The 26,812-nt window shown below is 41.6% G+C and overlaps 1 protein-coding gene across 3 annotated transcripts; it reads right to left on the reverse strand.

The window, feature by feature from the left end:
• Positions 1 to 1,056: 1,056 nt before the first annotated feature.
• On the reverse strand, positions 1,057 to 26,124 carry fgf12a (fibroblast growth factor 12a; the record flags this gene model as incomplete). 3 transcript variants are annotated; one of them, XM_083889844.1, is made up of 6 exons in its annotated part: positions 1,057 to 1,172; positions 3,134 to 3,332; positions 10,599 to 10,702; positions 14,973 to 15,083; positions 17,510 to 17,557; positions 18,859 to 19,054. In XM_083889844.1, 6 exons carry the CDS (start codon positions 19,052 to 19,054, stop codon positions 1,057 to 1,059), a joined length of 774 nt encoding a protein of 257 aa, XP_083745970.1. The 3 variants fall into 3 exon arrangements, with proteins under 3 accessions (XP_083745970.1, XP_083745972.1, XP_083745971.1); XM_083889846.1 differs by lacking the exons at positions 17,510 to 17,557; positions 18,859 to 19,054 and adding an exon at positions 26,034 to 26,124; XM_083889845.1 differs by lacking the exon at positions 17,510 to 17,557.
• Positions 26,125 to 26,812: the final 688 nt, after the last annotated feature.

Here is a 26,812-nt window from a genome sequence, read left to right on the forward strand (position 1 = left end):
TAGTGTTGATGTTTTCTTTTTTTCATTTCTCAACAAGTTTGGACATCTCTTTCATTAAAACCCTGATAATTCTTGCAAACGATGCTCTATCAAAACAAACTTTTACCTCCTTATGCAACTTTCTCTGTCGGTCTTCTTTACTGACGTGCACACCAATCACAGAGATGTGTTGTCACGTTATTACAATTATTGAAGGGACACACCAGACTGCACCCTATTATATTGCTTGTATCCGTTCCGTCTGTCCCATCACAGCGGGACAACACAGGGACAGTTCATGTCCACATTTTTCAAACAGCCCTAACTGTCTATTCAGTCTCATTAGTCTAACATACATTACACACCTGAGTGAAGTACATCCCACCCTATAAGGACTCCGTTGGAGTACCAAATACATACGCTCTTACCCTCACACCAGAGCAGGTAGTGTGACAGTGCAGTCAAGATCGAACTGCGAGAAAGAGAGAAAAAACAGGAGTAATTAAAAATAAATAAATGAATATTTTTTATCTAAAAAAAAAGAAAAAAAAAGAAAAGCCATGATGAATAACCATGATTGTAAGTGTGGTGATAAAAATAGATTAGAAATTATGATGAGAGTGCAGCAGTATTTGGGGGGGGATCAATATATGAAAATCGAACATGTATTAAAGCTTGTTTTTCACAGCATAAATTGGAAATGATAAATATGTGTATTTGTGTGAAGAGAGACCACCATTCTTTGTCTGTTTATCACAGCTTCTTTTTTTTTTGCATAAAATGTTGGTCAAGTCCTGATTGAAAATATCTTTTACATATATATATACATACATACATATATATATATATATATATATCCTCTGGTTTCATAGTAATTTGTCTAAAAGTATTTCACAGGCAAGTGTTCAGTTTTTGTTTTTCTGGTCTTGTACAGTAATATGTAGCTCCTCGTTGTCATCACAATGTTTTTCAGAGGGGAAGGTGGTTTGTATTCCCGGGGAAAGTGAGTATTCCGATGGCCCCTCCCACTGAGTCACGGTGAGACCACACCCCTAATGGAAGCCTCTGCCATCACTGCTATGTGGAGTCCTGATTGACAGCTTTCCCTCCGTTCATGGTGGGAGTCCCTGAGCTCTTTCTGGAGCGGTGCTTGTCCTCTATCTCGTGCATAGACGGCTCCCTGTACATACAAACTGTGGGGAAAGTGCAGAGAGAGGAGAGGAGAAGAGGGAGGGGGACAAGGAAAGGAGGAGTTTTTAGAAAGGGGACAGTAGAGATGGAAGTGATGGATGTGAAGAAGGAGACAAGGTCAGGTGTGAGGCTGGAGGGACGACTATTCCAGGCTGGGAGGGACAAAACAAGAACTTAGGGCCAAGTCAGCACTTTTTTTTTATATCTGAATGTTTGGAAAGCACTGTTGAGAATAACCGTGAAACATACTTCATTAAAGTATGGTGCACTCGTGCACTCATATTAAATTGCAGTGGGAATAATACACAACTCCTTATATGGACATCCTGGGGGTGTGTGTTTATAGGTCACATATTCAGGCTTTAAAAATGTCTTGAGTCAAAGCTATGATTCATTTTATATCACATTTAAGAAGGGATATGAAGTAGCAATAATTGCGCAAGAAAAGTATTATTTAATTAGAGTGTTGTTCTTTTCTTGAACTTTGAGCCAAGTGAAATTTCACAAATTCAATCCGATTGAAAACATTTTTAATAAGTTTTTGCTCAGTTGTGTTTATATAGTTGGTGAAAATGAAGAAAATGTTTCATCAGGTTGCCTAGGTTGTACTAAAAAAAGGATATAAGGCACTCTATATTGCACATTCTTCTAGCCTCTGTATATACTGTATGTATTTTTGACACAGTAATGGAGAAATACTCTGTATTCTAAGGGTTAACCCTTTAAGGTACGCACCAAGAAAAAAGCAAAGGAAAATTATGTCTTTTTTAATTTACTTTTTTAAATGATAACAACGACAATCAATATTTATTTATTTTTTTTATTTTTTATTAGACCCTACAGTATTACAGATACAGGCCTCTACCAAACGGTTGAGACGTCAGTACATAATAAACCTGGTTTGCATAACTCATAAAGTACAACATTCAGAGCAAGTGACATTAAGTGTTAGTGAGTTCAGCTTGATGCATTTTTCAATGAGATATAGTGACTTAAAGTGTGGTCGACCAAATGGTTGAGTAGTACCTTAAAGGGTTAAAGTCCTCATGAAGTGGCTCTAGTTTCACTCGCAGCTTTCACATACATATTTATGGTTTAAATGAGCTGCTAGAGAGGGTCCTGTCACCGTATCGATTGGCGATAAGAGAAGCCAATAGTGCTGAATGGGCGTTACAGCTGCAACACAGCATGACGACATGGCTAAACAAGAAAGGCTACTGCTCTGGTGTGCGGTTTTAAAAGAGGAGGAGAAAGCTGAACGTTTTCTTTCTGAAGAGTAAAATGATAAGGAGGAAATTTTTTGGGTGTGTCCATATTTTTTTTAAACCGATACGTGATTCTGGAAGCTGCTGAGGAGGGAGAGACCGGACCTCACCCCTTGCACTGGAGTTGGTACTTTGGGTTGAGTGTGTGGCATTAAAAGAATCTCACAGCACTTGATTGGATGCAACTCACTGTACTCTCCCAAGTAGAAGATGAGTCATCAAAAATCTTTAAAGCAGATTTCTGGGCATAGCAACCTCTAAAATTCAATAAGAATACTTGAGAAACGGCTTTAGGTTTTATATGAGCATATTTTATATATTAAAGCACCAAAGAGGTCATTTTGATGTCAAGGGGACTCTAAATCTAAAACATCTAAAACAAAACAAACAGCAGCATATCAACTGCAACAACAAAAGGAGCTTTTCTAAAATTCAGAATCTTTCTCGTGCCTTACGGCTGTTAAACCTCAGCAATAATATGGGAAGATGGTGAAGTAGAAAATGCTTATGTGATGGATTATATACAGCAACTAAGTAATAGCTTTTACAATAGTCCAAGTTTTTTTTTAGTTTTTTTATGACAGGCCTTTCAAAGCAATTACCAGGATAGGACACACAGTTTATGGGATAAAACGTTCATTGCCACAGATGGGAGCATTAAACAACATTTAAAATCAGTTTCTAATGCTTTCTCGTACCTTCAATGGGCCGGGGAACAAAGTGAGACGAGGGCTTAGTCTTCTTGACCCGATTACCCTTCATGACTTGGCCCTCCTTGGTGAGGCCAAGGAACCAAGCTCGACCCGACTCCTGCTGACGGTACACAGTGGACGAGTAGATCACGTAGTAGTTCTCGAAAACAGATTCCTTGAACTTACACTCTGGCGTGAACATTTCCTGTGGGGAGTGGGAACACAGATGCGAACATTAAGGAGTGCATGCGGTTGGTATAAATCACACCGAAAATTCATTTGCATCCACATAAACATAACAAGCAACATAACGGACAGATTCAAGATTTTCAATGAAGACCGTGTCTGCTTCACTCAGCCAATATTGGCTTTCATCACCAGCAAACATACATCGGCAAGTTCAAACGACACACACACACACACACGCGCTTGGAATAACGAGGATGATCGTCTTATTAGAATAACAATAAACAATGGGAGATCTGTATCCCTTGGCTTCATTATTAAAGTGATCAATCAAGGAGGAAGTCAAGGACAAAAAAGAAGGTGGAGGGGAATGTGAGGAAAGATGATGGATCCTCTGAAGAGAGAGCAGTGCCAGATTTGTTGCCAGAGTGCAAGAGGCGAAGCAATGTTCTTGGTTCATTACTGTAATCTTCAGAGACCTAAGCTGCAGTATTAGTTAAATTTGCTAAATCGCAACGTTACCGACTAAAGACACACGGAAAAGTGTGTCTTTGATTTTTTTTTTTCATACATTCTTACTCCATATCCTTGATCTCCTCTTTGTCTGAATACGTCCTGACTGCAAAAGGTGAAATTAAAAACGAAAACACCAATCAGCTTGAAGGACTGTGAAGGCGTGTGTGTCCAAAATAGATACAGGTGAAGTGGAACAGCTGGCTTGGTGGACGCTGGGTTGCAGTAGTTTGGGTAGAATTTGCACACTGTGTGTGCGCGCACATGTGTTTGTGTCTGTGTGTATTTGTTAGGACTTTTTTTTCTAGCCATAAACACCGACCTTGTCAGGACCAGTCGTCCCCGTGGAAACTAAAAGCTGGTCCCTAATGAGGCAGAACCTCATTTTTGAGGAACTGGTTGAACGTAGGACTAACATTTTGTATTGTTGTTAGGAAAAGTATAAGGTCAGGCATCAACTGGATGCAGTTAAGGTTTGGGATAAAGTTTTGATTCGGCTGTCCAAATGAATCTACAATGTTAATGCAGTGTCCTTAGAAGAATAGCTTCGCAAACCGGTGTGTGTGTGTGTGTGTGTGTGTGTGTGTGTGTGTGTGTGTGTGTGTGTGTGTGTGTGTGTGTGTGTGTGTGTGTGTGTTTGTGTGTGTTGGCGCTGTATATTATTCAGTAATATCTGCAGGATACCATGCCCTTTTTAAGGTTGTCCACTTGACCGACAGCCCAATCCTGCTTCCTGCTGAAGGTGACTCTATACGTGTGTGTCTGTGTGAGTGTGTGTGTAGCAAGATTGAGAGTGAGAGAGGCCTTGAAAGAGCAAAGGATAAACACTAAAGAGAGTAGCGGCTTAGCAAAATGTTATGTAAAAGGGTCTGTGTAAATAGTTTAGATTCTATCTAGCCATGTTTGCAGACATCAGTCTTAACATTTTCTGCCTGCTCTTGATTAAAATGAAGATTTAAAAAAAAAAAAAAAATTACATGACAGGGTTATGAAGCTCAAAACTATTTTAAAGGTGCATTATGTAATAAATCCAAAGCAACTGGCCATAAAATCCTCCTAATATAGGAATACAGGAATAATGTTCATATAACAAACTGAACTCACCAACAACAACAGTACAAAAAAATATTTTGCAGACTGCAAATCATGTTTATGTTTTGAACTCATGTTTCGGCATGTGGCGCCACCTACCGCCCTCTACCAATCATTGCAGTCAGTAGAGTCTCAGCTACCCAGCAACCACGGGTTGCCAGTTACGTCTGAGCTACAGTGGCGGAGAAAACGAACCCAAAAGACCTTGGTATTTTGAAATTGAGTGTAGTAACCGTTTTTGGCCACATTCTTACACATGGCACCTAAAAATACCCAAAAACATCATATTTAATTTTTTATAATTCTAGAAAACAAAATACACCCGTAAATGTGTAGTTTATACTGATGAAACACTGAGTATACTTAGAAAGGAAGGAAATCTCAGAAAAGACCTCAAAACCCTGATTAGACTCAACCTTATCGAAAATGAGCCTGTTTTTTATTTTTGTGAAACAAATTGTTTGCCTAAGGTGGGTTTATTTTATGTAGTAAATAATTATTAAATATGTGGCAGGGCATTTGTGATATTAATTCATCATTTAGGTCTGTTTAGTTCTTTATTTGGCTCCTTGTAGCAGCTGCATATTTCTCCAACTAGTAACTTTTCTGCATGATGCCAGTTGTTGCTGGACGAGTGGAATACGGGGGAATAACCTGAGCTTTTTCTCTGAAAACAACAGTTTGCTGTGGCTGAAGACAAGGTTGTTGAGGGTGACGAGTCCAAATTACAACAGCACAGATACTGTGCGAGCAGTGGCAGGAATACCAAAAAGCTCTGAGAAGCTGAGGAAATCTGCAGAACTTATCTAATGTGGTTTTGTTGATACTACAGCAGCATAACACAGTCTTTTTTTTTACCATAAAATATTAACGAGTTCCACTTTAAAATGTAGCCAGTGAAAATAAATGCTGTTTTAACTAAGACTATGAAGCTTTGGCTGCCCTCCACACCACAGATCAGATAATGAGCCACAGTGTGTGTGTGTGTGTGTGTATATGTGTGTGTGTGTGACTGCTCATGTATAAGACACTCGGGGAAGGAAACATGGTTGGCAGTGTGGAAACGTCTTGCTGCTTTCAGGAGAGTGGACAGCTTCTGTGGAGGAGTGGTTGTGTTTATCTGGGCCTGCTGACACACTGTTTAAGAGCAGACATTCCACCCTCTGCTGAGGCACGGGGGTCACGTTGACCCTGTCTGGCTCTGTGTGTGTGTGTGTGTGATCATACAGTATGTGTCTGAGTGGGTATAGGGAGAAGCAGCGATACATTACATGCACCCTACCCTTCACGAAAAGGACACCGACCAGTCCTCATCAGTTTAAAAAGCACCATGGCTCAGGAGAGATGGAGTGGAATGTAAGTGGCTTGAAAGTCTTTCACAAAGGACCTTGTTTGTGGAAGACGACGAGCAAATAAGAGGCGACGGAACGGGGGTCACAGTCTTTTGTGAGTAATGGGATCCCCTTAATGGACGTAATGTAAACCACACAAGGGAAGACAATGTGATTTTACATGCGCATTATCATTATACAGATTTTTAGTGTGATGATGTATACAGATCTAGTGCAGAAAAACAAATAAACAGCAATTACAGGCCATAACCCACACACACACACACAGGAGAGACAAGCAAAATAAGTGAAACAATATGTTGAGAGGGGTCATTCAGTGGAATCAGTTGCCAGTTACACTCGCACATCAAATCAACCAGTGTGATGGTAACTGGCAATTAGTTCGGCAAATGGCTGTGTCTATCAGAAGAAGGTGATAAGGGAGACTATTCTGCTGATGGATATTTGTGGCATTAAAGCCCATACAGATTCAGCAATGCACCAACTATCAAGCTGGAGGACTGATAGCCAACATAAACATGAATGTTAGCAGTATTGACTTTCACAACCATTTAATGGAAATGAAAATGTGTTCAATACATTCACGAGACCCTATAAACTGTGCTGTGACACGCCGAATGTAAACTGAGACTGGGGTCACTGAAACGCTGTTCCAGCATGAGTTATTAGGAGTTTTATTTTATGGCATACGCTATTTGTAATTGCGGGTGTCATCGTATTTTAATCTTGGGAGCTTGTTGCCACACAATGTCAAACAAAAAACACCAGAGACTGCACTCGCACAGGCCTGAGAGAGATGAAATGTGTGTGCAGAGAGCTGATAGGGAGTGGGATGGGGGGTACAGGTGCAGGAAGTTAATGAAACATGAAGCAGGAGAGCAGTTTGTAATGGATATAAAACTGGGTTGCCAACAGAAATGGGCTGAATGCATCCTGAATGTAAATCAGTCTCTATGGTCAACATGAAAAGAGTGGCAGCTCTGCACCACTGATAAATGTCCTAAAATGCTGGATAAAGATGAGAATATGGAGAATTTCTGTGTATGAGAGATTTAAACTCAGTGAGAATGCCAGCCTTGCCATGGATGTCCCACGGAGCTCATTATTATTCTAGGAGAGATTCAGGTCGGGGATTGTCTAGACATTACTTCAACTTAAAAAGAACTTTTCCTTTTCTTGTTCTCGGCTCACCGTTTATCTTTTTCCCTTGATCTTTTTTTTTTTTCTGTGCCTCACTCTGTGATTCAGTCGCTGTGAAGCAAAGACCCCGTTCCGCCCTTCTAAAGGTTCCTACAGAGAGATGTTGATGGCCCGACGGCTGAATTCAAAGCCAAAACACATACCTATTCCCAGAAATCAGATAGATAGATGGATAGATGGATAGATAGATAGATAGATAGATAGATAGATAGATAGATAGATAGATAGATAGATAGATAGATAGATAGATAGATAGATAGATAGATAGATAGATAGATAGATAGATAGATAGATAGATAGATAGATAGATAGATGGATAGATGGATAGATAGATAGATAGATAGATAGATAGATAGATAGATAGATAGATAGATAGATAGATAGATAGATAGATAGATAGATAGATAGATAGATTTTTAGTTTGAGACGGAGGGAGAAAACAGAGTACAGTGGTTTCTGCTGTGCAGTAAACTAGGTCATATTCAGAAGTGTTATAAATAATGAAAGGGAACTCTTTGTTGTAGATATTCAGCGCCCACGCACTTCACCACTAAACACTACACACCAGTATTATCACCCCTGGTTATCATCAGCAAAAAGGGCTCAGCTGTGAGTTCTGCATTTTCAGTTTCACAGAAACCAACCAGCGTCCAGCATATATAACTGTGACCACTAAAGGCCACGTCCTCACCACTTAAGCGATCGATAGCGAGATTAAACTGACCATTAAAATCTAGTCGGGTACGGGGACACCTGCGTTAAAGGCCGGGGAAAAAGGCTTTCACAAAGGAGCAAGTCAGCAACATCTAATCTCTAACACACAGGAGTTAAAGCCTGTCACTTCCCCTCACTAACATGACAGTGCAAAGAAGCGGAGAGGGGGGGAAGTAAAGGAGAGAGGGTGTTAGTGAGGTAGGAGGATATCGCTCAGTAATTATCTCCCTACAAGCAGTGAGGGGAGGCGGAGGAGGCTGTGCATCTTTGCTCTCAGATGTTAGGAAAACAAAACAAGATGGAAACTTGATCACTTAGGGAGGCAAAAAAATCACCATGAATGAGAAAGTGCAGAGAGAGGGAGGACGGGTGATGCATAGATAAAGGCAAAGGTGAACAATGATAAAAGTAAATTTGAGTGCTGTTTTGCACGACAAGAGATTTCATTAAAGTATGACTAATTACCAGAAATGTTGCACTTTCCTGTCCTCCTGAAACACCTCCACCTCCTCTCCCATCTCATTATTCTCGACTGCTAAATTAAACAGGTAAATAATGGGAATTAGAGAGAGAGAGAAGTCAAGGCCATCTGTGTTCTCATCCAAAGGTTTGCGTCTTAAATTAGCCGTTTTATGAGCACTCTGTGACTCTTCCGAGGCTAAAAAGTCTCCCTGTGTTCCAGCGTAGCAGCCACATTATGCTTAGCAATGCATACTAATTCCCCATGCCTTGTCAGTGTAGAATCCACACCATACGGCTAAATAACTGTATCCGCTTTGAGAAAGAAGAAAAAGGCCTTCAGTATGTTACCACTGAAACGTCTAGCCTTTGCGACATGCTCCTTGTACCTTTGATAGAAAGGTTTGTTCCCGTGCTCATAAAAATAACGATAAAAACGGCACACAGGCGGCTATGTTTGTCACCGTTTGACAGTGAGCCACTGAATCATTTCTAATTAATAATAATAATAATAATAATAATATAGTCCACGTACTTGGACGCACACGGTGATTTCATCATGAGTGGAGTAGGGTCACACGGTGCACTCAACTCAGTCAATTTAACAAATACACAGAGTGCTATGCGGCCTGAGCTAAACTTTAATTACACATAGGTGGTGGGCGGAGAGTTGTTATGTGAATCATAGTAGGAATGTGCACTCGTGAATGGCCGTGTATACCTGAATGAGTCACGTAAATCTATGCATTTATTCTTTGTCCGTCCCTGAACCTCTCAGTGCTCATACATCTGTGGCGCTCAGAGCGAGAACGCTCGTTCTTCTGGCGCTGGATTGTACAAGACTGTGCAATCATTCAAGTGGACGTTTTTTTTTTTGTTTTTTTTTTAGAAAATAAATAAATCATGTACACCGTTTATCTGGTTTAATTCGAAATAATGTTCTCCTGTCCCTGCTGTGGTAGAGTGTCAGTCTTATCAGTGAATGTTGCTCTACAGCAGATAGCAGCCTCACTGCGTCCTTCATTCTCTAGGTTTTTGTGGGGTTTTTTTCCAACTAATTGATGGGCAGGTTTTTGAAGTCCAGCTCTTACTCATTATTCACCACGGCTGCCATGTCCCTCAGCAGAGGTTTAATGCAGTAACACTACCCTCAACTAGATTGGAAAATGTAAGACTGGAGGTTATATAACGATGTCGACCAGAGATATCTCTCTGTCTCCGTCTACACTGTGTCCCCAACCAATTTCTTTAGTCCCCTCTCCCCCTCTCTCTCTCTCACACACACACACACACACACACACACACACACACACACACACACACACACACACACACACACACACACACACACACACACACACACACACTCTGCCTTCCTCTGCACCTCATTTCCACAAACATGCTGCAGAACCATGTCTTCATCCCAATATTTATTCCCCTAACTAAACATTTTTTTCTGCATATGCAGAGTTTAAAAATAATGAATTCTAATTATTGTCTAAAACAAAGATTGCAGTAATATAGAAAGGGTGTTTTGGTGTGTAGCATCCTTTCATGACAGCGGGGATGCTGGATGGAACTCAGCATGAAAGTTAAACAAAGATTCACGATCCTTCACATCAAAAGACCATGCAAGTACGCTCTGTTTATATCTACATAATTAGCCTCCTTTAGTAGCCAGTAAAGGAATATAAAGCATATTTAAAAAGGACTCAGCAGCGAACTCGATGTCAAATAGGACACGTGCGGTGCAGCTTCAAAAACAAAGGGGAGAAGAAGCACAAGAACATCTGAAGGGCTCTTGAACAGAGCAAGAGATGAAGGGGTTTGGGCTGAGTCTTTGCTGCAGTGGGATATTAAAAGAGACAACAAACGGGAACAAAACACAACATGTGTAAAGGAACTAATGCGCACGCCGACGGCAAAGGTACACAACCCTAAGGGCTGTATCTTACCGAGCTGTAGAGCATGCCCTCGCCATTCATTGCAATGTAGAAGCCGCTCTTTAACCCCTGGATCGCCACCACTCTCAGACCCACAGGAATAAGATTGAACAAGGCTGCAGAGCAGACAGAGAGGGAAGGGAGGGAGAGAGAGGGGGGGGGGGGGGACAGACAGATACACAAAGAGAGAGAGACAAAAGACACACATCAGACAGAAAAGGACAATCCAGCTTTCTACCCCAGTAGACATCTGAGCCTCTGATCACAGTGTAGAGCAGTAAAGTACATGGACAGCAGCAACGCTGAGGCACCTGCAAGGGCGCTTTCACACCAGAGCTGTTTAGTCATGCTTTAAACGGACCAGAGTTTGTTTCCTCGGATAGTCTGCTTCATTTAGGCACGTGCGAAAGCTTATCTGAACTCCTACAAAAGTGTGAAAGTGAAGCAAACCAAATGAAGGTGTGAAGTTATTCGGCATTCCCCGCTCAATCCATGTCCCCGCAGACAACCCTGGTGTGAATGCGCCCTAACAGCGATGCAGTCATGTCAAGACAGGAATCGGGGATGGGGGAATTTATTAATTCTGAAAACCAAGTCCAGTTCTCCAGTTCCTATCAACTCAGTACATGTAGATACGAGTTGCTGTCATCTCCTCTTGAGTGACACGTGACTTTTAGAGGCCGTGGTCAGACGAAGGTGTGAAGACGCTTTGAACGTTGTGCACTTTTTAACGGTGTCGCACTATATAATCTGTACTGTTGGCATGATTGTTGTGGGAGTGGTGATGGGGACTATCAGATAAAGCTGAGAGGAAACGTGCCAACATAGGTCCGTCCTCTGAGCAGATTCAATTTCACTTGATAAATATCGATGCGCTGCTTTCGCCTGCCAGTGGCTTCAACCTGACCTTGGGCCAGTGGTGTGGCTAATACACACTGACCCCACTTCCACTTAGTATACCCTTGAGGGCTTGATGTAAGGGTACGAATGCAGAATGTTAGTCCATTGCCACCTGAAACCTTGTTGTCACGGGCGTCTGAGTCTCTGATTTCCAACGTTAACGCACTTCTGTCATATGTCTACCTTTCCCCGCTTTACTATTTACTTTATATATACGATGACTGGCTGTTAAACTCAACGTGCATCCACCAATCAAAATATAGTCTGGCTCTAGCCTGGGTCTGAAGACCATAGCCTGGAAAGTGGGATGAAAGGTGACGAAACATATGAACCATGTTATTTAGCTGTTTATATTATTCTATGTTGGTCTCTGCTTTTATTTGTCTCCCAAATAAATGAAATGTTACAGGAGCTGTCATTAAAATGCATTTTAAATATCAGGCTTTTCTACTTCCAGCTCCAGGACTAGATTGATCCCATAATTACAGCTGATTTCAATCGTCTGTCATCAAACCACAAAACATTGGTTCAAAAACCTCAATAAAGCCAAATCCATGAAACAGCAAGTCTTTCAGTGGGGCGGTAATCGGCTGCAAGCTGATCCAGCGGCTAGGGTAAAGGAAGTGTATTTGATGTGAAGAATACTGGCACAGCAGAAAATAAAACCCTGCGGAAAAGGTTTAGAGAAACACTGAGCCAAACTTTAAATGCCAAGGGCACGTCTCAAAATCTAATCCCGAGTCTAAGCGGGTTGATATACAGCACTGATGTTTGAGTATAGATGTCCTTGTGTGCGGTGTTTATGGCTACTTTCCCCCACGTTTGTCCTTCTTTGTCCCAAAGTTGATGAGTGAAATTAGTGACTGGGTTGACGTCTTGCTTAAAATCATCAATCAAACCCAGAGTATCAGACACAGATGGCGCGTGTGAGCGCTTGATAGACAAAAGGTATCTCATAGCCAGCAATATCCTTCTGAAGCCTCCGTGTGTGGAGATAATTACTGAGGGCAATCAACTGGAGACAAATTAATAACTGCACAAATTGGAACACAGGCGTTAATTAATGGAACGGTGTTCCACAGCCACAGCAGTTAGTAAGTGTACTTCAGTCAGTCGGCAATACTCACCATGAAATCAGGTTTTTACATACGATACCAACATCTTCATTTCTGGCAAAACCTGTTATCTTTGTCTATTTGTCTGCATTTTTTTCCTCAACAATCAATTATTCATCTTCAATCTTGGCAAGTATCAGTTCAATATTCACCGTGTAAAACATTATAAATCTTTAACATGACGTAGCGTTAATAATACATGACAGAATGAAACTATTAACCAATCAGAATGCAGGGTGATAAAGATAATGACTTGTGTCTTGGGACATGTTTTGAATTTCCGATCATACACTCTTAGAAATAAAAGTGCTAAGTAGAACCACATAAGGTTCTTCGGCTTGTCCTCATAGGAGAACCCTTTTGGAGGGTTCCACCAAGAACCCTTTTAAAGCCCTTTATTCAGTAAAGGGGTTTTAAAGGGTTCTCTGGATCAAAATGGTTCTTACTGAAACCATTAGTGTTACCAAGAACCCTTGAAAACCCCTTTCTTCAGGAAAGGGTTTTTTAGAAGTAAATGGTACCAGGTAGAACCTCAGCCCTTGTAGAAGGACCATTTTGGAACCCATTTTTCTAAGAGTGTACATAGAACAATCACAAATAGAATAATTAATAACTGCAGCCTTTTCCATTTGCTATTGCTAATAGTGTTGTTTTCAAACTGCATTTTCGATTTTTAAAATTATTAATTGTTGAGTTTTGTTGACGAGGACAGAGATAATCATTTTTTTGGGGTTAAGTGGTTATCAAGACAATAATATCGCTGGTGATGTCATCATCACAGGTCAGCATCACGTTGTTTTACATCCATACATGGAACTAAAACTACTTTCAGATCCCCTGTGTGCTTTCACCAGACCTGTTTGTTTTGTTATTCAGCGCAGAAATTCTGAATAATAAAAACAGAAATTGACTCTGGGCTCCGTCTGCACCTTGTATGGATGCGACACCTGACATCGGGGCGACAGAACCTGCCACTCAAAATAAACGATGGGGCTCCGGCTGCTGCGGAGAAGGATCTTACAGGTTAGAAGGGTGGTGTGGTTCAAGGATGGGGCTAATCTATTCTAATATTCCAACCAGGCAAGCAATAGCTCAGTGCAAGACCTGCATACAAAGTCATTATCTCTAGCATTTGTAACATTACTCTCTTTTACTTTCATTATTTCAGTTTATATTTTGCTACAAGAAAGAAAAAACCTTCAAATGTGCACCTTGTTCACTTCTCTTCGTTTCCTCTCTCTCTCTCTCTCCCTCTCATCCTTTGGACTGTCTGAGCTCGAGGCATCTCATACAAAGAATTATTCATTGGTACAAACACAGAGGGTGGTATTTTTAGTTTCTACTAGCTGAATTATTCACTGCACTCCTCCATCCCTGGACCTGCAGGGCTGTTTTAGAAGAGGATTTCCTTGCAGTGTTTGGGGAAACCCTCACATTCAACAAAAACACCCTTCAGTCAAAACCTTAGCATACAAAGGAGGCGGAAAAAAACAGTTCTTGCTACAACAAAAATAGGGCATTGCTATGTGGACATTATAATTGTTCTCCTTTGTGCAGTAATCCTTTTTGTCAGGAAGCCCCTTATGCTCTAAGTAGTTCTTGCAGTGGATCTAACTCCTCATAAAATATAAAATGGCGAGTGACACAGAACAGAGACTGTTCTTTTCACTGCACGATTGCTCTGGTCCAGCAGGTTTGGCTCTGGCTTCCTTAAAGATTGGCATGAAAAGAGAAAGGTCATGAATGGTCTTCCTGTCTGGCCTCGCTCCACACTGGGAGTGTTGTCATTATCGCTTTTCATGAACACTCATCCCTGACATACTCGGTTATCAGTTTTCCTCTTCTTTGATCGTTCACTTCTTTGGGGGGAAATTGTCACAAACGCCTCAATGACTAAATATAAAAGGATTTTATATTTTTTAAGGGCCTTCACCCTAGAGACTGTTTATCCACTGGTAGTCGTCTATGGAAAGTTGATTTATGGTAAAATATTGTGAATCAGAAAAGCAGCTTTGTAACAAGAGGAGAAGCTGAGTGGCCACTGTTGTGGCAATCACAACAACATAACTTTTTCAGAGCTTAATCAGTCAGAATGACTTCGGAATCCAAACTATACATACATAAATATTTGAGTAGGTTTATATCTGCGCATGTTATTGCATTTAAATAGATAATCCCAGTCTGTGGAGGCTTCTTAAACTAATTGTGGAGTGCTTCAGGGCTGCCAAAGTGGCATCAGTTATATAAGAATTAAAAATGATACATGTGGCACATACAGCGCTGTAATATACTGCATTACATAACCAAATGAGTCACTGCCATTGAACGTTTCATTCAGGAAGCACCGTAGCCCCCGACACGCTCCACTCACTGTGGTCAGTGTTCTCGTCCTTGCTGCCGTCGATGGTTCCATCCGGCTGCATCTGCAGGTAGAAGCCCTGCTGGCTGAACAGTCGTGTCACGATGCCTTTCAGCTGCGGCTCTGAAACACACATATGCACACACACACACATACAACACACACACACACACGCGCACACACAGAAAAGCCAAGCCGCAGCCCCATCCCCACAGAATAACAGTCTCATAATTGTGACAAAAAAAATGAATGGATGAATAAATAAATGCGAACATAAACTGTGTTAATTGAGAGTAAGAACAGTTTGTCTGTGGGAGATGGAGTGCATTAACATTATTTATCCAACTGTATAATGTATTTATACACCTTTTTCACAGTTTAAATTAGCATAATGAATACATTTCAACATTCACTGGTGTAAAAAAAAGTATCAAATAATGCTACACATTATTTTAAGCACAATGTGGCCTTCAAAATAAACTTAGTGTGCCAAAATGATCTTACCTGCAAGTGAAAAACAACAATAGACGGTTTGTTATGCATCACATAATCAACCCTGACATTATTTGGAAACACTTTTTAAAAATGACGAAATGCACACATGCCAATGGTTTCTTCGTTTAGTGTGAAGCGACTGAGCATTTGGGAAGGATAGCAAATGGTTTCAGTCTTTAACTCGGAGAGTATTTCCTGGCAACAGGTTCACACAGAAGGAAGAATTATTGACCTAAACAAAGCTGACTTAATGTTGTACAGTTTTTTGTCTTATTACAATATCCCTGAACCAACCTCCAGCTTTGAGGCTGTGATACTTGGCGCATGGCCACTGTTCTGCTTTAAGGCGGGCAGGTAGAAATAAGGATCGGCTCATGGCAGAGAAAGTCTCTTGGCCTCAGGCATTGCCAGGATAAAAAAGATACCTATGTGAAAATAACTTAAGGAAAGAAAAGCATGTGGTCTCCACAGCCTATGTTATATCCAGCAGTTTATTTTGGAAAAGCTGAGTCAAATACCACCACGGGAGCTAACAAGTCTTGTTTTTTCAACTTTTGACAGGTAAATACTGGAGAGTAATTTTAACTGCAAATAAAATGAAAGAAAGACAAAGAAACTGTGTTCTTTATATGTAACTGAAATCATACGGTGGGTATTATTAATCAATTGTTTATTCTCTGCCAGACAAAAGAAACTAATTATGCATTTTTGTCAGCATTTAATCTGCATTTGCTTTCGTGCTACAGTGTGTTCCTAAATAAAAATGAACTGAAAATGCTTGTTTTGCAGGATCATGATATGTTCTAAATATATGACTAATATAATACGGGTATGTGGGCACGCAGGAGGTTATAACACCACACAGCACAGGTTGAGGTATATAAAAATCCCCAAAAAATCTAATTTGGTGTCTGGACAAACAGAGCACATCCAGAACCGCCTGCAATCATTTCCAGTTCTCTTTACATTTAAAGCTTAGAGAATTTAGCACACAGAGACTTGAACCCCTGCTACAGTGGGTCCATGTTTGCACAACTGCACATCGCATGACCATTGATCCCCCACTTAACTACTCTTGGGGTTGGGCCATCAATTCATGAGACAAGCCCTTCATCACAGGCCGGGTGAGGAGAATGTGCGTGTGTGTGCATGTTTGTGAAAGCACACGGCAACGCACACACCAGTAAATCACATGTGACAACTTCACGTCCATAAATTAAGGCGTCACAGTGGGTTTGGGCAACTGCTGAAAGCTCATCAGTTCCAATCATTTAGCAGAGAGTGTGTGCTGGGAGGTGAGTGTGCACGTGTGGGCCCATGTGTGCAGTTTACAATAACAAGTGTATGTGCGTGGACAACGTCTCTCACTGGTAACACAAAGATCATTAGCCTGTGTGTGTATATACAGCCCATTTTAAGTTCACATCATACTAATACAGAAGGACAAACACACGTTCAGGTATGTCGACAAATGGCGTCATGACCATGAAATGGCGAATGATCACCTGCTCTGATAATAAAAGTGCTTGACAAGGAGGAAGAAGCACAACATACCCACTAATAAACACTGCAATAACAACCTCTACTACACTTACACAGTAGTACTTGACACATATTTACAGACACGGAACGAGCGGCGGGGATAAAGACTGATCCGACATTGACTGACAAAGAGAATGAGGCAGATACGAAATGAGAGGAGGCAGAGACGGAGAGAGAGAGAGAGAGAGAAAGGAGACAGAGAGGAGCAACAAACGACCAGTTGCGGGAGAGTTTTCGGCTATAGACGGAAATACGGGAAGAAATTAAGCTTGAAAAAGAAAGCCACACGGGGGAAGGGATGACAGAAAGACTAGAGAGATCAACAAGAGAGACAGGGTCGTCGGCTGTCAGACAGGTGTTGAAGCCCCCAGCCCTAACCCTGTCCCATCCTCCCCAGCCTCCCCACTCCCCCCCCACACTCCCTGGCCAAGGGGGAGCCAACACGGACGCGAGATGGGGGTGGAGACGAGAAGAAACACAGCACACATGGATGTGGAGGCTGAGCTACTGACCTAGCCTGCAGCCCTTATGGGACACCTGTGGAGGTTTCGAGGGTGCATCTTATGAAGGGGAGGGGGAGGATGGGACAGAAGGAAAAACAACAGTCTTTTTAAACAGGCAGAACTCAGAAGAACTCTCCAGTGTCATTGGCTGATTATATACTGTATATATATACAAATATATGGCAAGGCATCAGTGGGAAAAAAAATAATGAGAATGATCGATTAGAGGGACACGGAGCATCTGTCTGTGCGAGATCTACAGCTGACGGGCATTCTGTCGGGCTGTATGTCAGGGGAAAGTAGTTGCCCACCTGTCCCTCAGTGTCTGTCTGTCTGCGTATGCTTCTAACTCAACATTCTTTGGCACCAAGATTGTTTGTCCGTGTGATGAGGCTGCACAATGACAGGGTTTTTAATTTAATCTTGAATGGCTTGGGGGGGGTTGGGGGGGGGCACTCTTGAGTGGATATTACTGCTGTTCATCACACAGCAGAATTGTCTGGATGAGGAGACATCTGTCTTATCTGTGCACCAGGAGAATATAAAAAAGAAGGCTATACAGGCAGCAGTGAAGTAAGAAAGCATGCATAGCCTATATACAGTATATACATGTAGTGTCTCTCAGCACTGCCAGAGTGCCTCTTAATCACTGAAGCTATACCCCCCACCCCCCCTTCATTGCAGTAAGACTCCCCTCTCTGCAATAAACATTTACCATTAAAACATTTAATCTCAAAAGAGCCTTGGTGCACTGCGGTGCAACTTGTCCCGCGCTCTCTACTCCAATCTGCATTAATATTGAATTATGGAGACTTGAGGCAGCCTTTTTTTTTTTTTTTTTTTTTTGGATCATGTTTGAGATGCGTGTAAGTGCACGTGCACCTATGTGTTTGGCTTCGATTGGGATACAGTGTGTGTGCCATCAGTTTTTGTTTCAGGGTAATTGATTATTCTGATCAGAGCAGCATCACAATAAATTTAAAAAAAAAAGAAAAAAGGGGGAGAGGGGGTAACGTCACTATATAGACGGTGTCCTGCTCTTCTTATTGGGGGGGAGGTGTGTGTTGGTGGGTCGACAGACAACAATGAGACCTATAATGGAACAGGTGGATTTTTATATATATATTATACATATATATATATATAGACCGCGGAGGAAAATCTATAGCTTCTCCCTCGGATCTGAGTGGAGCTTTTGACTGCAGTGTAATGCCTCTGCTGCTCTAAGAGGGGCGGGGTGCGGTGGGGGGGGGGGTTGAATAGGGGGGGGGGAGAGAACCGCGTCCATATACGCACACATAACATCACACATCAGTTAAAAAAAAAAAAAAAAAAAAAAAACACTCGACTGCACTGACCTGGTCGCCTCCGGACGGGTCTTTTCTTGCCGCTGCAGAAGCGGACTTTGCTGAAGACCCCCAGGAAATGCCTCTCGCACAGAGAGCGGGGGTCTTTGCTGGGGCTGGGGCGACGTTTCGAAGTAGAGACCCGGTCGCTGTTCGATTCCCTCGCCTGACGCTTCTGACGGATCAGGGAGCTGGCGATCGCAGCCATCTCCCCGAACCGAGTCTCAAAAAAAACCCAACTAAAAAAAAAGATAGTCTAGTTCGGCAGATGTCGGCTCTTGGTGCAGCAGCTTCTTGCTGCAAGACAAACAGGAGACTTTGTGTCTGTGTGTTCGGCCCACGATTGTTTTTTGGGGTTGATGTTTTTTTTAACCAAATGTCATCCTGATCACGAAATCCTGATGCGAGTTCCGTGCATCATCGCGCCTCAGGCAGCTGCATCCTCTTCCGCGGAATTCGGCGGTTTGTGCACACACAACACCCAGCCGGTCAGTCTGTCTGTCACACAAAACCTACGGGGAAGCCCACATGTCAGCAGCACCGACGTGGAAACATATGCAACAGTGTCGGTGTGGATGAGTCGATGCAGCCGCGCGTCATTGGAGAGCTTCAGGTATTCCAGGTGAACAGCGCCGCCGCGTCTGGCGAGCACGAACGATCCTCATCTGCACACACATCAGCCTCTTCTCTTGTTTCCTCCTCAGTCTGACGCCGCTGATATTTTTTACGCATCAGCCAGAATCCATGCACAAGACGCTCGTAAACGGATCCTAACTTTTTTTTTTCTTTTTCTTTAAACCCCCTTTTAATAAATTACTCCAGGGGCTGAATGATAGCGTCCATGGCTGCTCTGGAACGCTGTGCAGTTGTGCACATATCTGAGCTCATGCGTCCGGTTCCGTCGATGGCACCAAAATGCAGCCGATGGAAGACAGGAGGGGGGAAAAAAAATAATCGGCAGCAAAGGCTTTAGCTTTATTCAGCAAGGATGCTGCAGAGATGTGACTGGAGTCTCCGGGGAGGGATTCTCGTCTGAAAGCAACAATTAGTTGATGCGGGCGCGCGCCCGAGTGCTTTTCGTCGTAGCGCACAAATGATAAAGTAGACTGAGCATTATTCTCCTCAGTGTGTCCTGAGTGGATGCTGTCGGTGTGGTACAGCGACGACTCTCTCGCTCCCTCTCTCTCTCCCGCTCTCTCTCTACTCATCTCTCCCTCTCTCTCCAGTTCAACGCAATCATACGTGATTGCGGTTCATATTAGGAAAGGTAGATGATCTGAATATAGAGATGTGAAATACTACGAATAAGAATAAGAATAAGAATAATTTAAAAAAGCATATACATATATGCGAGTGTGACACTAAAGGGGAATTGTGTGGGTTTTATAAAGGGGAGAGTGGGTTTGGATCGAACACGATTTGGGATAATGTGCACTAAAGTGAATTACACTTTAATTCACAAGGAGCAGGTTACACGATGCCACTGAGGGAACTGCACGTGCATGAAAATGTGCATGTTCTTAATCAGCTGACACTGGATTTTTCTTCTTGCCACAAAAAAAAAAAAATACATGCCATAAAATGATTTACCTGCAACAGGTGTCACCATCACATGAGTATGAACCCAACAAGCCCTCCAACTCATGCACCCAGAACCAAGAGAAGGACAAATGGAATGAACTATGGCACATCAAACGTTTAGATGATTAACATCACCAACATCAGCTCAGTGACTCTTAGATTACACTGAAACTGCTCCATGATGAACACACAAACACACACTGTCAAAAGATCACACTGGAAGACAAACACAAGCAGATTCACAGCAGCAAAAGTATACTATAAGAGATAATTATCACTCATGATACGTTTAATCAGTCCAAAGGCCCCAAAATGACCTGCGTGTGTGTGTGTGTGTGTGTGTGTGTGTGTGTGTTCATGTCACCTAATGGTTTCATATCTATTAATGCACAGGGTAGAGGCTCTCACTGACTCACTCACTCACACACACACACTCCCCCATCTTCTCTCTGATGAAATAGCATGAAATATTTACAGGCTTTTTCTGGGACTCGGTTTGACATTCTCTCTGCACACTGTCACAAAATATTTCATATCAGACGTGAGAGCCGACAGGATTTTAGGATTAGAATTTGCCATTTTTGTTCACACACACACTCCAATTAATGAAAGTGAATCTGACCTCTCCATTTAACCCACACACTTATCTGCACCCGGATAGGCAATGGGCGATGAGGTACCTAGCCCTGGGTAATTCCCAGGATTTAAACAGGCAACCTTTCGGTCACAAGCTCATGTGTCCCCTGTGTGCGTCTCTCTCTCTTACAGGGTGGTGCAGTGGCGTGTGTGTGTTCTTGTATGAGGACATTTTTGGCTGGTTTTAGGGTTAGAATAGGGTTTAGGTTAGGGTAAGGCCTTTATTTGTGATGGTTAAGGTTAGGGTATAAGGAGCTATGAGTGTCCATATGCAAATGAGCAAGAATGTGTGTGTGTCGGATAGTCTCTCAGGACATATTTTTCTTCATTAGGAGGACGTCTTGGCTGGTCCTCACATCTTTACATGGCCTTTTTTTTTTAAGGAATTAAGACTTGGTTTTAGGGTTAGAATTAAACTTAGATTAAGGAGTGAATCCACAGTTGTCTATGAGTGTCCTCACAACTATAGAGAGACAGTTGTGTGTGTGTGAGAGAGAGAGATGTATAGAATAAAAATTGTAATATAATAAATAAATATACAACACTGCAGCATAATGTATCCACTATAACATTCATCATTCCAGTGGATAATGATATGCGGGAATAACAATGATAACGGGAAAAAGTGGGGGTTGTTTCTTCAATATGAAGTGAGCTTCCATCAGAAATGGGAGGAACTCTGTGTGGTGTCGAGCATCCGTACAGAGACATGAGACATGAGACATATGACAGTGTCAGGGAAAGATGAAGTATTCTTCTTAATGAGAGTCTGCGAGCCTTCCTCCCTCTACCACCGCAGACAACTGATGATCGATTCATTCCAGCAGCAAGAGAACCACACACGTGAGAAAACACTGCTGCTGCTATAAATAAAATGTATGACAATGATTTAGATGATGAGTGAAAATGGGTTTTACTTTGACAGGGTTGACAGGAAACAGTTATTGTTCGTTATTTTTATAAAAAGGTGTCAGTATCCAGTCGCTGTTTAATCACAGTGTGATGTACTTGTTCTTATGTAGTAGATCGTATCATGAAAAGAGTTGTACCAGCAGCAACTAAATGTCTCCATAAAGTGAGATAAATGAACCAAACACCAAGCACCAACAGGGGTTTCCTGGTGTGCAGGAGGACATTCTTAATATCTGCTGCCCCCTTGTGGAAAAACCACAGGTGTTCACACAGACACACGTGGATGTTTCCTAAACTCTTCACCGTGTCCTTGAGATACCATACAGATTTGTTGACTCACAAAAGCAGAAAGTAGTTGTCATCATCAACAGGAAGCAAAGAGCCATGGATCACTGTCACACTACAGGAACCAGAGGGCAATAGACGTCCTGTATACTGAAGCATAGACCCGGCGTCCTATGACGTACAACAAAAAACTGCATGTACTGTACATCTTATAAATACACATTTATCAGTGATTCCATTACACCAACAAAAATAGACTTTTGCAAAATTAAAATCCTCCTAATATGTCACAGAGACTCTGGAATAATGTTCATATAACAAACTGAACTCACCAACAACAACAGTACAGCCAAAATATTTGCATTAAAACAAATATTTTGCAGACTGCAAATCATCAAGTTTATGTTTTGAAATCATGTTTTGGCATGTGGCGCCACCTACCGCCGTCTACCAATCATTGCAGTCAGTAGAGTCTCAGCTGCTGAGCAACCACGGGTTGCCAGTTACGTCAGAAAAACGAAACCTGAAAGACCTCGGTATTTTGAATTTGAATGTAGCAACTGTTTTTGGCCACATTCTTACATATGGCACCTTTAAGTATGTAAACCCTATTTTGTTCTAAGTCTGTTTCCATGAAAAACGGTGGTTATGCGTTAGTTGCAATTGACGATGTGCAATATCTAAATATGTATATAATAATATTTACATAAGTGCAGTATACATATACAATATCTCATGTTGAATCTGTGTTTATACTGTAAATATCAAGCCCATACTGTATATATCGTAGTAACTGTCTCTAATGTGCATTCTAGTTGAACTTTTTATAGTCGTATTGTTAATATCTTTCACATAATGTGGGAATTCATGTTTATTATTTATTTATTATCTTACACTCTCTGTTTCCTGGCTCTCGTCTACACGTCACTCAATTATTGATTCCGTAAATATTATATTCATTGATGGGTTTTTCATTATTTGACTGATATTTCTTTGTTTGCTGTATCATAAGGTGGGGTTTCCTGAAAGGTGCTAAATAAATAAAATAATAATAATTATTACACAATCACCTCAGACAAAGGTTGCAATCACTCGTTTCATCCGTGAAAAACGTAGTGTCTCTTTAAAATCCAACAAAAATTGTTTTCACTGTCATATTTCTTTTGTTTGTTTTTTTGTTTTTTTTATATGACACAATTGAGTCTTGGAAAAGCACCTTCATTTGGAATTTGTAAGAAAAACAAAAACAAAAGCATGAGACCTGCTTACATTTAGTCACAGACAGTCACTTGGCGAAGATTATTATCTCCCTTCTCTGTTATTGACATATTTATCTATCTATCGTTCTTTCAATGATTATTTCTTGTGTTTTGACCATAATATACAAAATAGCGATGTGAATCTTCGGGTGGCTCACGATTCGATGCCGATTCTTAGGTCACGATTCGATTCAAAATCGATTCTCGATTCAAAAATGTATACAATGCATAGTGTGTTAAGGCAAATTATGGCATCAAAACAATACAGTTTGTATAAAGATAATGTGATAATGTGATCACACAAAGGCACACTTAAGACTGAAGTTAAGATTTATTCATTCAAAACAAATAAAAACTTACTTACTATACAAAAACAATAACTTGCATTAATAAAAGCTTAGGCTAGCTGCCATTTTCTCCCAGAAGTTACGAACATAAACTGTACACAAATTGTTTTGTGTGGGTTTTCAAAATAGAAACTAATTTTTTTTTTTAATCGATTTTTGAAGTTTATGAATCGATTCAGAATCGTGGAGGATTAGAATGGCGATTCCTATGTGAATCGTTTTTTTCCCCACCACTAATACTAAAGCATGTCGCTGCCACATCAGGGAAATAAAGACAGATCAGTATCATTGTATATTTTTCTAACAATAAACTTTTAGTTTGCTGGTGTGGCAGCAATATGATTATGATTCCATAATAATACTACTTGAAAGTGTAGTCTGTTATCTGAACTGATTGTTTGCGTATGTACTATGTTAAAAACAAGCATAACAACTAAAAGGGAATCAAATGACAAAAAAAGAGAGAGAAAGATTAAGTTTGCAAATCATGTAAAATCAAGCGACACAGCTTCATATCAAACACCAACTACTGTAGATTTGTGTGTCAGGGTTTTGGATCACAAATGAGCTGAGTGGCAAAGTTTTGATTGAGGTCATAAGGTTCATGTAAGTGAGCAGAGATGCAGGATCAGGACTGATGGAGCTTTATATCGGCACGATCCCACTGTGCACGCTGCTTTTGGTCCAACTTCCTCTGAGGAATCAACTGTGCTTAATGGAGTTTCTAATTGTCTGCCCTGAATTTGAGAGCTGCTCCAGCAGAGAGCTTACAAACTGAAAGTGACGGGGAGGGACGCCAGTTTATATACTGAGACTGTTCCATTACAGGAGTAAAAAAAACATTGTTTGATTTTTACACCGGGACAAGTTTGTGTTTCTTAATGTGTTGGAGTGCAGCAATGTAGAGAATTCCTGGTGCTGTTTGTGACAGGAAGATATGACATCTTTAAGAGGTTCATGTCCAGAGACTTTGTGCATTCGCTGCTTTGTTAGTGAGACTAAACACGTTTAATGAAACGAAGTAGCACTGGAACTGTGTCTAGATTACAGCTTTTAGGAACTTCCAGGAACAATAATGATGATTTACATTCTGTTTATCCAGTGGTGGGTAGTTATGAATGCTGTTTTACGTTGATATTCGACTCAGTGCTGACAGCTATAATGGCTATGTTTGATGAAATGTTACCACACTATAGGCCTGTGCTGAAGACAACTTCATTATCGGATTAAATATGTGCGACTACAGGACGACGCGGTTGTACTGGGACTGAGTAGAGGAGCTCAAAGTTGTGACTACTGATTTTGACTGAAAGTCATTCAACATAAAGTGCACTAAAGGGATGAAAATATAGTATTTCAATAACACCTAAATGACAACGAACTGAAGTTCTTTCAAACTAAAGTAAGTTACCTTCATACTTTACTTTTTCAGTGATGCTGTGTTACAGGTTATGCAGACTCCACTTAATGTGTATGCAAACAGTTGTGTTGTTATTGTTGATTGGTCTTTTTGAAGCTGTTCAGTGGTTAAATTTTATGGGGGAAAAAAGTTCAATTCTCAGCATCGCATCATCCTGGTGTCAGGACTGCACCAATCTCTGATTCCAATTAGATGAAATATGGATGAATTAAGTGAAATCCCATCATGAAAAGTTTATAGGAGCCTGTTCCCTAACGCACTTCAGCCATCTGTGTTTGGGCCCTAAAAGCACGCAGGATTCCTCTCTTTCCAGGCCCCTGAACTTTAATGACTTACTCGTGCCTGCATTGTCCCATTTTTTTGGCCAGCTTCACATGCAGCATTGGAACAACTCTGCAAAATATAGCTCGGTCTGATGATCTGGAGCCTTTTTCACTCTCCTCTCCTCTCCACTCCTCAGTTTAGTGATGCTGTGACTGCCAACAGATACCCGCGGCACATAACTCGGGACAGATGCTCAGGAGCACCAGAGAGGAAGAGGAAGAGGGAGAGAGGCTTTCTCCACTGCAGACTCGGAGGATGTTACTCACACATTCAGTGGCCAAAGAAACCACTCATCCCCTCTCCTTCCTATGCAAGTCTCCCCCTTTTCATCACTCAAGAGAGAAAGCATGCAGAGGTAGCTATATGTTGCTCTGTGTGTGTGTGTGTGTGCGTGTGCGTGTGTGTGTATGTGTGTCTCCTCACCGTTGGTGATAGTGGTCGACTTCGATCGTTGTCCACAGAAACACTGCAGCATATGCGCTCCTTTCTGAAGGAATGGCCTCAGAATCCTCATTGATTTGGCTTGATGGGAGCCTTCCTCAATCCAAACAATCGGACAACGCTATCACAACACAGCAGGGTCAGGCAGCAGATAGCGTAGACGTCCAGCATCTCTCTCTCTCTCTCTCTCTCTCTCTCTTTTCATATATATATCTGTCTCTCTCCAGGCTCACAGCAGCCCTCAAAACGCCGGAAGGGCACAGTCTGCAGGACAAATTACGCTAAAACGAGGCATCTTGAGTGATTCCCCCGCGCTCTCTCTCTCTCTCACACACACACACACACACACACACACACACACTCTCTCGCTCTCTCCGTGGCTCCCTCTGTGTGTGTGTGTGTCTATCCTCTTCTTGTCATTCGTGTTCTCTCTGCACACTCCTCTTCCGCCACGGCAGGCAACGCAAGGCAAGGACGTTACAATGTGCTCTCTTAATTGTGCGCCCCTTGCGCGCGCCCGCACCCACACACACACACACACACACACACACACACACACACACACACACACACACACACACACACACACACACACACACCTTTCTCTGCGGACTAAAAATGAAGGAAGGAAGGAATGGTGGCATGCAGCCCTAAGTTGAACTGCAGCGGTGCAAAGTGGCAACACGATGCTGTTTGCACAAAATGTTGGAGGAGGATTTTTTTTTTTTTTAAGTTGTTTTTCCTCCAAATCCACCGTGGAC

Source organism: Microchirus variegatus (genome assembly GCF_963457635.1).
Source record: "Microchirus variegatus genome assembly, chromosome: 5".
NCBI classification, from domain to species: Eukaryota; Metazoa; Chordata; class Actinopteri; order Pleuronectiformes; family Soleidae; genus Microchirus; species Microchirus variegatus.